The sequence below is a fragment of the Rhinatrema bivittatum genome, chromosome 1, assembly GCF_901001135.1.
Source record: "Rhinatrema bivittatum chromosome 1, aRhiBiv1.1, whole genome shotgun sequence".
NCBI classification, from domain to species: domain Eukaryota; kingdom Metazoa; phylum Chordata; class Amphibia; order Gymnophiona; family Rhinatrematidae; genus Rhinatrema; species Rhinatrema bivittatum.
In genome coordinates this window covers 126966127-126978819 of record NC_042615.1, presented here as the reverse complement: position 1 = coordinate 126978819, position 12693 = coordinate 126966127, and the positions used below count along the sequence as shown (strand labels likewise).

The 12693-nt window shown below is 41.8% G+C and overlaps 1 protein-coding gene across 5 annotated transcripts in view; it reads left to right on the top strand.

The window, feature by feature from the left end:
* The window catches only part of SLC7A2 (solute carrier family 7 member 2), a 300155-nt gene that overhangs the window by 261971 nt on the left and 25491 nt on the right, over positions 1 to 12693 (top strand). For 4 of the 5 annotated variants that reach the window (XM_029587078.1, XM_029587087.1, XM_029587081.1 and 1 more), the window contains one exon: positions 11990 to 12129. In XM_029587078.1, coding sequence (XP_029442938.1) covers positions 11990 to 12129 — 140 coding nt within the window. Of the gene's footprint in view, positions 1 to 11989; positions 12130 to 12430; positions 12568 to 12693 lie in introns of all 5 variants that reach the window. The other variant, XM_029587093.1, reaches the window with a different exon arrangement.

The window sequence follows — 12693 nt, the reverse complement described above, 5'->3', positions numbered from 1 at the left end:
GCTCACAAGGCCACTATTTGTATAAAGGATTTGACTGCTCTGATGGATTCCATGGAGAAAGAGATAGAAATGACCATGTAAAAGATTTATGAGATAAATGACTATGCTTCCGTTTGCTATGATTTCTGCCTATGTCTCTAGGTCCCTGATTTTGTGATATGGGACTATCTAGGGTGCCCTGTACAAGCCTGACATTTAACAGGTTAACTTTACCCCATTGGTGTGCCAGCCAATTTCCTTGTGAATGCAGACTTTGATTCCATCTCCTTGTCCTCCAAATGGCCTATGGCGTGGCAGCCGGGAGAAGGGCTGTGGCGAGAGTTGTTCTACAGATGCATTCTTTTCTAAGAAATGCTTGGTGTTTTTTTTTTTAATGTTACAGCCTGTTTCAGCCTTACCTGGAGGAACAGGTTAAAGAGTTGGCCTAGCAGAAAAAGGATGTCATGCCACAAGATAGATCCAGACTCAGGCAGCCTCCCTTTAGCACCTATGATACAGGCATACACAAAATGTTCGGTCTCCCTTGAGATTTTGGTCCAGTTATTTTGGGAGTTCTCAGGAGGCAGTCTTCACGTTCAACCAGAATCTTCAAGAAGAGGAGATCAAAGGGCAATTCTGACTCCGAGAGCAAGAAGGGAGGAAAACTAAAAAGCGTCTTCTTCCTGGCCTAGGAAAGACTGTTTTAGATATATAGGTGATGGGTATTATTCAGCAGGGCTATTTGATAGTTTTGCAGTCATCCAGAGAATTTCTTTATGAGCTCAAAACTTCCCAAGGAAAGGTTAAAGATTTCAGCACTATGGCAAACTCTGGACCTTCTGTCAACTATACACACAGTTCAGGAAGGTTCAAGGACTCTACTACAACTATTTTCTGCTCACAAAGAAATCCAAGAGATTCAGTCCAAATTCTGGATCTGAATAAGGCTGAATGTGTCTGTTCGGATTCTGCAGTTCAGGAAAGAATCATTTCATGTCTCAATTTTAAGTTTTCAGATCAGGTAACTTGTCTGTTCTCCCTAAATCTACAGGATGCCTATGTGCACATTCCAATTGCCCTTTGCAACATTAATTTCCCTGATACCTTTTGAGTGAGAAGCATTACCAGTGTAGGGTATTGCCATCCAACTCTACCTCAACCCCAGAGTGTTCATCGAAGTACAAGTAGCCTTGGTAGCATCGCTTAGACTGCAGCATTTCTTTGTCTTCCCATAATTTATATGGTAGCCTAAGCCCACAATGCTAATTGATTGATAGGGTAAATAGAATTAAAACTGTGAAACTGACAGTGAAGTGACAGCCTGAACAAAGTGAATGATGAGTTGGTCCCCCAGTCAGGATGGCATTTCTATGAATGATGAAAACCCCCTTGGTCTCCGAAAGAGACCCTAATGATGTTCTAGACGATATGTTTTTTGTACTGTTCTTTATTTATAGTAATAATGTAGTTGCTATCTTTTGTAAACTCTTAAGAAAGATAGTATACAAGTGGCTGCCTGAATTTAGGAACTTAGGTGTTTCAGAAATGTTCCACAGGTGTCCCAGAGTTATTTCGTATTAACCCTGTACTATATTCAGAGTATAGAATCATTCAGATATATGGACATTCCTGAGCCACAGATACAGCCAAATGCACCTGATAAGATACCTTATCCCACAGCTGGATACCATCTTTGTCATGAGCAGATCATATCTTTCTACTGCCATACCTGCAGAAAATTGGCCTCCTTACCACATCAACATGCCTGGATTATCAGTTAAAGCAAAGATTCTCTGGAACTGTCTCAGGATCTCATTTACAAGGGGCCAGGTTTTATATCAACTCAGAATGGGTCAGGCTTCTGGAGGATAAAATCATAGATGTGGGCTTCAAAAGGCTGGAAATGTATTTGCAAGGCTTTGTTTGAGGATCCTGAATATCATAGTCTTGACCATAACAATTCACATGAGAGCTCTGCATTGTTAGCTTATGAAACACAAGACAATTTCTCTGAGATTTGTCTCCAATTCCAGTTGATCTTGAATCAGGGAGTAAGGGATTCCCATGATTGGTGAATGGACAGAGATAAGTATCTAGATATTCCTTAAAGGGAATATGATTACCACAGGCATGGGTCCCAAGGATTAAGGAGCCACTCCTGCACAAGGCTGGTTCTTCCATTAGGTAAACTAGGCAGTCACCTGGACTCTAGGTCTAGTGGTTCTCAACCTTTTTTTGTCCGGGACACACCTGACAGATGGTTCTCAAATGCGTGACACACTAAACATGTGACCATCACGGGGCTAAATGTAAACATGCACTCTGCATCCACAGGAATCCCCTCAACCCCCAGCAATGAGTGCAGAGCAGATCTAGGGCATTACCTGTACAACTCGCCATACAAAAAAGATATTCTGGTTCTGATGACATCCCAGTAAAAGCAAAACAAACTCCCTTTACTACCAGGCACAATAGCCTTCCTTATGAAAAGACAGTAATTTACCATTAATGTATATCCTATTGAGAAAACACAACAAATAAGATTGATACAAATGCCTACATGCTAGTGAAATACCTCATCTCGGTCACACACCCAGAACTGACCTTCACCAAGTACAGAAAAACCACAAATTATAAATATGGAGACAGAAACTGGAATGGAAAACCAAAAAAGTCACTCTGCATGCAGTGCGAACCTGGAGAAATGGAAAGAGAAATGTAGCACCTAACAGACTCTCAGGATTTGCAATAATGCACACAAACTAACCCGCACAAAGTTACACTTGGCAGTGGGGGTAGGAAGAAACGAGGCTTCCAATTGGCCCGCGGGGGCTGGAAAAAGGGAGAAGGAAAGTACAACGGGGCAATGGGACACCGGGAGACGCGACACACCTGCCGGTGTTTGGCGACACACCGGTTGAGAAGTGCTGACCTAGAGCACCAAGATTTTGGGTGCAGCAAAACCCTGCCAGTGCGAAGTCTAGAACAGTGCTGTACAAGAACCAATACTGTCAAAGAAGGAAGCACTGTGCTGGAGCTGCTGCCACCAGTAGTTAAACTGGGGGAAGGGGGATGAATGACCAAAGGTTCACCTAGGATGCCAAACATACTTACACTGGCCCTTCTCCTGCATCAGTTTGTTTGGGGAGCACTGATCCAAAGAGGACAAGTCCCCTGTTTATAAACTCCTGGAAATTAGAACTTTGAAGACTTTCTAAGTCCAGATTTGTCACAGGTCTGTGATAAATAGATAGTCTGATAATGAGAAGGGAAGCTCAGGGAATCCCAATATGCTGAAATAATATATAGCGCAGACCTCAGTGAGAAAACATTTGTTTACTTATTTTTAAAAATGTAAAGCTCACTTATTGAAAATACTAGGCAGGTTATAACAAACTCTAAAAATATAATTATGCACAGCTTTTCAGTTATTGTGGAAAATGTGAATGTGCAAGCAGATTGGTTGAGCAGAACATCACTGATCCGACAAAATGGGAGCAAGTCAGAGATCTCTGGCCTAATTTGTTCCAAGTGGGCATGGTCAGAATTCTTCAGTAATTTCAGAGCAATGCTGCACTAATCATAGATGCTTTTTGCCCCAAATTGGAAAATGTCACTTTAATATATTTTTCATTCAAGGGCCTTGCTTCCTTAGGTGCTAGTAATGATAACATCTTGCAAGGCTCTTTTCATGGCCTCCTTTTGGATAAGAAAACCTTGATTTCTAGAACAGAGGGATCTGAAAGTGGCAGAACCATTTTAATCACTAGATATTGAATACATAAAAAAATCACAGTGCCATCCTGCAATCCAGTTCTGAACTCTTGAAACTGTTGACCTGGAAATGAAAAGGAAATCTAAGGACTAAACTGATAGAGTGATATTAGGACTCTTAGAGGCCAAAAAGGTTTCTATGATCAAAGTCTACTATCCTAACCATAGTCCTACAAGAGTTTCACTGGTGGTACAAAGATAGAACTGTTAGCATATAAAAAAATCTTAGCCAGTTCTAGGATTTCTTTTTGTTTCAGGGCCTGGGATAATACTGAGGATTCATGTGGTTGCTAGTTCTATTATCAGAAATTTGATTCGGAGCACCCTTTGGCTTCTTATCCAGACATACATTTTTTTCAGCATGCTAAATTGCAGAGGCTCAGATAATTGAGGCCATTATGTTATTTGGAGTTTGTTCTGTTGAGTGCTCTTAGAACCACCATTTAAATGTGTAGGTTAGCTTAGCTTTATTTGCCAGCCATTACAGTACTATTTTTGGTTGCAGTGAATGAACTGAAAGCTCTGTGTTAATAACAGTCTCAGGTGTCATTCCTGGAGTTAGTTCATTTAAAATTAACCATGAAATTGTTTTGTCTATATTATGCCCTAGCCCTAAAATCCTAAGGAGTCATACCTGCATTCTGTGGATCTTAAGGCATTGAAACATTATTTGGCTAATACTAAATCTGAAGATCGACCAGTTGTTTCTTATTTTTAAACTCGTAAGAAAGGATTACCAACATGTTAGCATTTTCCAGGTAGATTTGTTGCTGTATCACCGAGTCTTACAAGACTCGTCTGATATTTTTGAAAGCACACTGTAGTAGAGTAGTCCCTATATAAAGCAGGCATATGCTTCTGTAGAATAGATAGGCAAAACTGCTAACATGGAGCCTTCATAAACTTATACGGAATGGACAAATAGATATCTGCAGATGCAACCTTATGGAGAAGTGCTCTCCATGCTGTTTCAAATATTACCACGTGAGATATTGCTATGCTACATTCCACAAGTGCTGACTGCTGGGGAGTATAATAGAACGGACATTTTCTTTCCTGTCAATTTCTGTTCTATTTACTCCTATGGCAGTCAGGACTTTCTCCCCCCCTTCTGGTTTTTACTGGGCCTGTTTTTCGCTATGGTGTGGTTAATAACATGCTACTCTATTGAAAGTTGTTTTCACAGTATCTCAGTGTTGAAGTGTTCAGACTGAACCGGGAAGGACCAGAACTGGGTTCATAACAACTTCCAGCTTGAAAAAATATGTTGCTGGTATCAACACTCCCCAAGCAGTAGTAAACCGATTGCTTTAAAATAGAAATGGATGATTAATACATTTCCTATTTTCTGCCATGACGTAATCCTAAACTCCTTCTGTCTGTATCGTATTTATCTGTCTTCAAGGGCAGAATAGGTACTTCTGATGAACAGTGTCCTAGAAATGCTGCTAGCACTGTAACTGCTATGATGCTTAGAAACCTAAAAGCTTCCTCGGTGTTCAGCAATTGGGTATTGTCTATCACCTTTCTATCTCTCATTTCTATGTGGGAAATAATGCTTTGATTTTTGTATTAAAACTTTCTTAAATCTTTCATTGCTGCAATATCTTTTTCAACTTGACTTGTGGATTATGGTTCCTTGAAAAATTTAATTTAACTTTTAACCCTGTTATTCAGTCTTTTACTTGCTACAATATGCCCCAAACAGTTTACAGCAGCAAAAGTACACTGTCATTGTATGCATGACATTTTTTTTCAGTATTAGGCAGAGTGAGTACTGAGAGAGAGAGAAGGTTCCTAACTGTTTTCTGCTAAAATCAGTTTACAGGGCAGCGAATTGAATGCTTATAGAACAAGACAAAGACATTTGAGATCCTTAAATTGATTACTAGTAGCTGACACTAACAGAGCAGCCACTAATTAGCAAACAAAAAAACATCAGCTACAAACAAACTGGGGGCAATTTTGTTACAGACTGCATAAATTTAAAGGCAATTATCCATGCATTTGATGCTACTATTCAAAGGGCAAGTACGTGTGTACGTTCCTTTTGAAGATGATCCCACAATACTACCCACTTACAATTTGTGCACAGAGTTTATTTGGAAAAATTACATGCATACTTTTTAAAATGAAAAAATATGCACAATAAGTGCAAAACCTGCCCCCCCCCAGGAATGCCCTCGCTCACTGTGGGTAAATGTATGAGTTTATGGGCTATAGTGTATACGTTTCTCAGTCGACAAGCAGGCATGAATTAGCCATTACCCGTGCTTGATATCATCAGGCGATGCTGATTCAGAGACAGCTTTACTGAACATGCATGGGAGTTCCTGTGCAATGCACACTACCTTGCGAGCCCCTCAGTGTTTCTTCATCGGAGCTGCTGCATGGATCTGTCCCAGGCTTCCTTAACAATTTTTTTCAACCTTCTGGCTTTGTGCCTTGTTGCTGCTTCATTGCTTTTTTCTATTTTATTTTTTTTTCGCTGCTGCCTTGGTAGAACTATTCATCTCTAACAAAACAAAATTTCTAAGATGAGTACAAAAAAGTCCAAGCTCAAGAAGCCCATACTCAATGGCTTCAAAACCTGCATCTGTGGGCGTTGGATGCCCACCATGAATAAGCACAGCATCTCCTATCATTGCCTGGGCCTGGTCCATGGCACCTTGAACTGCTACAGCTGTGGTTGGATGACTCCCAGGGAGCAACAGTACACCTGGAAGATGGAGTCTTTGAGGAAGGTGCCGGTATATAAGAGCACTAAAGCTTGGCACGATGCTGAGCAATGGAGCTACTCCTCGTCTAAGAGTGAGGCATCAGGCTCTTGCCACAGGAAGCAGAGATAGGAATCCTTCCCGTCTTGATCCCACAAGCACAGGAAGACTCCCCCACTCCCTGTGGTGCTGGTTCATTGGTCTGCCTCAGTCAGGATTGAGCATGATGTGGAAGCCAGCAGAACTGGAAAAGGCATTGAGCAGAGTGCCAAAACAATGTGAGGGACCCCCCTTTTGGGCTGCACCCCGGAGCCAAAGAAAAAATCTGTGCCATTGGTACAGGGCTCCACCAGAGTGGGCTTCTCCTCAATGCCGAGGCTGGAAATAGCCTCATCGACACAAGTCCCACCAATGTTCATAGTGCGGAAAATTCCTATGCTGCTGATTCATTTGTTTTACCTAGAGGAAATATTCCCACAGAGTGGGGCCACCTAAAGTCCTATGACGGTGCATCCCTCTCTCACAAGCTTCTGGCATTGAGAGTAAGTCCTCACCTTAGGTGTTGGAGTCTCCTCATCCAGGGATGTTCTCTCATGAATCAGAAGGGTATGACGTACACTCTGTTCCTTTTGAGATTGTTCCAGATATTTCCTATCAGCTAGCAAAAATGCTGTCCATCAGTATCAGAAAGGAAAAGGACCTGAGAACAGATGTTTTTGGGCTTCTTCAGGTTTTTCAACTGTCAGCAGACTCCATGGCTTTCCCAGTCCACAAGCTCCTTAAGGACCTTAAGATGAGGATGTGGCAGGCACCAACCTCATGCATGCTCGTAACCCAGAAACTGGATCTAAAATACAGGGTCTTAGCTTTCCCTGGTTTTGGCATTGTCTAACTATCACACCACTTGGTAGTGGTGGAGTCACTGTTGAAACATGCTGAATGCACTTGTAACTCTCCAACATGCCTCCTGGGAAGGACCTAAAGATGCTGGACATGTTTGTTAAAATGGTCTTCCAGGGGTCCATGCTGAGTTCCTGGTTTACAGCTCACCAGATATTCATGGTGAGGTATCTGCATGAAAGTATGCAAAAGCCTCTGATGGTGTTGACAGATCCTTAGCAAGTGGACATCCACTGAGCAGTGAAGGACATGGAGGAATGTAAGAAGCACCTCATTTGTTCTGCTTATGAAACCTATGACACTGCAGCCAGAATTTCAGCCACTTCTATAAAAGCCCGGAGACTTGCATGAATGGAAGTGAGTGGCCTCCAAGCAGATGTGCATGATTATCTTGCAGATGTACCCTATACAGGGGATAGTTTATCTGTGGACAATGTTCAAGAGATGTTAACTCTGATTAAAGAACATCAATCCATCTTGCAACTGCTTTCAATTATGGCAGGGAACCAGCCAGCCCCTGCCCAATGCCAACTTTTCTACTATAAGCATCTATTCTACCAAAGACTCTTTTCAGCATCAGTGAGCTCTGCCCACTCTTCAGCAGAAACAGCTTCCTGCCGAGTGGGAGACAGAGGAAAAGGCACCAGCCGAAGGCCCAACTGTAGATACAGCCTAAGCTTGGACCAGTTTTGATTAGTTTACCTCTGTACCACTAAGGAACAAGGGGTCCTGAAAATTATGGAGCATGGCTACCACTTATGCTTTTTTTGCCCTTTTCTGACCCAATACACTTCGGTCTTCAGCTCCAACCCTTCTCAATCTGCATAATTGCAACAGGAAGTGGACTCACTCCTTCAACAGAAGGCAGTCAACCTGTCCCTTGTCAGGATGTGGCCAGGGATTTTATTCCAAACCTTTCCTGATTTTTAAGAATTTGGGGGGATTAAGAACTATATTGGACTTTTGGAGGCTGAAAATGTTTTGGTGTGGGAGAAGTTCAAAATGAATTCACACAAGATGATTCTCCCTTTCATTCATTCAAGGGATTGGATGTATGCTTTGGATTTGAATTTTGTGCACACCCCATTCACCCAGCCCATCAGAAGTCCTTCATATTTAGAGTGAAAGATGCACACTACTAATACAAAGTGCTCACTTTGGCCTCCCTACAACCACAAGGGAGCACGTTGGTGGTGCAGCTTCATCAGCAGATAGACTGGGTTCCTATACCTAGACAATTCCCCATTAGGAATTCTAGAGTCCCTTGAAAAGACTATATGGCTCCTCCAGTCCTTGGGATGTCTTGGTCAACTTTTCCAAGCTAAACTTGGTTCCAATTCAAAGAATTCAGTTCATAGAAGCCTGGATAGGCTTGCTTCAGGAGAAAGCATTTCTCCCTTTGGGAAGAGGCATATTGCTGATGGATCCAGTAAGGTCTCTCCTTCAACAAGGTCAAACATCAGCAAAGTCGGTCCTGGTCCTGCTTGATCAATGGTGGCTGCAATGTCTGAGATTTCTCTGACTTGTTTTCATGTACACAGCCTTCAATGGGGCCTTCAAAGCCAACGGGATCAACTTTATTAGCCTTTATCCCACTAAATCTCAGTAAACGCCGGGATGAGAGCGTCCCTTCAATGGTGAAGGAATCCAGAATGTGAGCCTTTCGTTAAGAGTTTCATTGCATCAAGTGGCTCTGTCTACCAACACCTCCACCAAGTGGTTGGAAGCATGCATCAGAGTGATTTGGACTCAAGGATTGTGTTCCCCAGCAGAGTCATATACAAATCAACCACCTAAAGCTGCAGGACATCTGCTATGCTCTAAGAGCCTTCTTTCACCTTGATCCAGACAGACAACCAAGTGGCCATATTCTATATCAGTTTCTCAACCCTCTTCTGGAGGCACACCAAGTCAACCAGGTTTTCAGGATAGTCACAATGAATATGCTTGAAATAGATTTGCATACATTGGAGACCTAGTATATGCAATGTAGAAAGGCTGACAACTTCTTCTCCATATATCCAAGCAGCTCCCAACACTTTTGTGCTAGACTTGAGCATCCGTCTATGATATAATTACCCACAGATGCTTCTAATTGCTAGGACTGTCCAGAAGTGTCAAGGTGAGGATAATCCTCAAAGCACCAGCCTGGCCACATCAAATGTGGTTTCCAGATTTTGTTTGTCTGTCAATTAGTTGCCAGTTCCTTTGGGAACATCTGTGACTCTCATCACACAGAAGGAAAGTAGACTTTGCCATTGCTGACTCTCACAGTGTAGATGTTGGACACACAGAGGTCTCTTCCTTGCTCCTTCTAAGAGAGGTAAAGAATATTCTGATTTTTACCAGGAAATTTTCAATCAGAAGATTCATCAGTTTCAAACTGAAGAGGTTCTCGATTTGGAGCTTGAGCTGGACCCCTTCTCCTGTTGCCCAAGGGACTTGCTTCAGTATCTATTCTGCCTGAGTCTTATCACCTTTTCAGACAAGGCACATCTTAGTGCCATTGTGGCATATCACCAACAGGTGGAAGGAATTCCAATCTCTCTCCATCCATTGGTATGAAAATTCATGAAAGGCTGAGGCATTTCAAATCTCCAGTCAATAAAATTCCAGTGCCTTGAGACCTTAGTGTAGTTCTTGCTCAACTCATAAAACTTCCACTTAAATCCTTTCAGTCAGTGTACTTAAGGTTTCTAACCTGGAAAATAGTATTTCTTGTTGTTATCACTTGGCATGAAGGGTAAGTGTTGGGGTGGTTCTGCAAATTCATCCCAAGTTTCTTCCAAACGTGATATCTGCATTCCACATTAATCAAGCTATTATGCTATCTATATTCTTACCAAGACTCCATGTGCACAAAGGAGAATGGACACTTCACTCCTTGGACTGTAAAAAAGCCCCAGTGTATTACCTAAAGAGGATTCAACCTCACCCTCAAGCTTATCAACTGTTCATGTCCCTTGATCCCAATGGATTGGGAAGGGCAGTTGCCAAACAAACTCTGTCCAATTGTCTAGCAGACTATATCGTGCACTGTTATGTGCTGGCTGGCTTACAGATTACAGACTTGTTGAGGCTCATCAAATGAGAGAGCTATAGTGACTTCAGTGCTTCATTCAGGGCCACTTCTATTGAGGACTTTTGCAAAGCTTCTACTTGGTCATCTAGTCACACCTTCATGTTCCACTACTGTCTGGACAACATGTCCCGAGGAGACTGTAACTGTGGACAAGCAGTTCTGTACAGCCTGCTCACCCACCAGTCCACTCTGCACCTGGTGGGACCAGGTTGTCTTTAAGTAAGTGCATCTGCTGTACAGCCCTCAGCTTGGGACACCCCATGCATAATGGCTAAATCATGCCTGCTTATCAACAGAGAAAGCACATTTGCTTAACCATAAATAGGTTTCTCTGTAGACAGCAGGATGAATTAGCCATTCTTAATACCGCTTGCCTTCCTGGAGAGTTGACTACCTCATTAAAGCTTAAGCTTTGGAAGAGACTGAGGGGCTCACGAGGCAGCATGTACTTGCGAGAACTTCCTTGCCTGCTTAGTAAAATCTTTACTGAGCTCTGAGGAATGGGTCACTGTAGAAACCATCAGATGTCTTCACCCACAGATAATGGCTGATTCATCCTTACTATCTACAGAAAACTGTTGACGGGTAAGCACACTGGCTTTACCTGCATATTGGGTGGCTAGTTTTGTAAAAGACCATTTCTGCAGGTAAAGCACTCTTTTACTTGCAGGAATGGCTTTGAAAATTATTCTCATTGTGTAAATGAGGACCTGAAGTTCTGATGTGCCCCAGTGTGCCAGGGAGAGAACTACCTGAGCAGTCAGGATCTCTGCACTGTACTTCCAGTTATATCTATCGGTGAGAAACAGATGCACTATTTTGCTTATTGCTGTGAAACTGAAGAAAACTATTTTGACTCACTGATGTCTGACTGGAATCAGTGCTGCTAATTTCAGCAAAATATTTGACTTGTCAAATTACAATTATGCAACTTGTTTACAGATAAGCCAAGAAGACTAGTTATAAACTTTAAAGGGGATTCACCTATATATGTATAGGCAAAACCATTGGCAAAGGATCTGTGCCTGTCAATGTGTTCAGGTTGGACCCAGTAGAAAAATGGTATTTCTTCAAACTGACTAACTGCATAACTAGGCTGCAACATAAATTGGCTTTTTATCATATAAGACGACTTTAGTCATATTTTATTACGCTACGCCTCTTCAGCTTTCTCTCCAGTTCTAGCAGTGAAAGGCTGATTGGCTGCTGCTGGTTTTGGAGAGAAAGTGGCAATAGTGTACGAAATCCTGAAATCGCAAATTTTATCTCACTGTTCACAACTTGACAGCACAGTTTCTGTTTTAAAGGAAAAAGTGAATTTAATTATGCAGTAAATGTTGGTAAGATGTACTCTTGATTTTCCAGTACCTAGACACTAGCAGTTGGGTGATTTTTTTTCTCCATAGCTTTACAATTTTAAGCTTCATGTATAATGATACCATGCTATTACTGTAATTATCAGCTAATTTCTCTTTCCCATACCAAATCTTGCATGACCTTGTGTTTGCCATGTTGCATGTGTTTGCTTTTTATTCAGTCTTCTTGGATCCATTTTCCCAATGCCTCGTGTAATCTATGCTATGGCGGAGGATGGGTTGCTTTTCAAATCTCTAGCTCAGATCAGTCCCAAGACGAAGACCCCAGTAATTGCTACTTTATCATCTGGTGCAGTAGCAGGTGAGATTGGAAAAGTAGATTTTTGAAGGGAAAGGCACATATAGAATAAAAGATGGTCAGGTAACTTCACATTTTTTTTCCTTTTGTGTAGGAACTAATAAATATGTTAGTTTACATTTAACATTTTAGAAAACTTTAGTACTGTAAACGCTTTTTGCTTTTAGATTTTCTGAAGTGCTTCTTAAGCACTAATCTTCTGTTCATATCTTTTCTTAGTTTTATGTTTACTAATGATATGTGTCAGTAGAGATTAGTGCTTGTAGTAACTTTTACTTGAACTCTGAACATTTTTCTGTTCTAGTCTGCTGGGCTCTCTGTTTCCTTTGCCCCGAATTCTGTTTGCCATGGCACGAGACGGTTTACTGTTTAGATTTCTTGCCAAAGTGAGTAAGCGGCAGTCACCAGTTGCTGCCACGTTGACTGCAGGGGTCATCGCCGGTAAGCTGCAAAAACATAGGTATCTTGTCAATGGTACTTGCATCTAGTATTCTCTTGGCTTCACTGATGGAGGGGCACAGGGATTCTGAATTATGGTGCAAAATCTGGGTGGTGGTATCCTTGTCA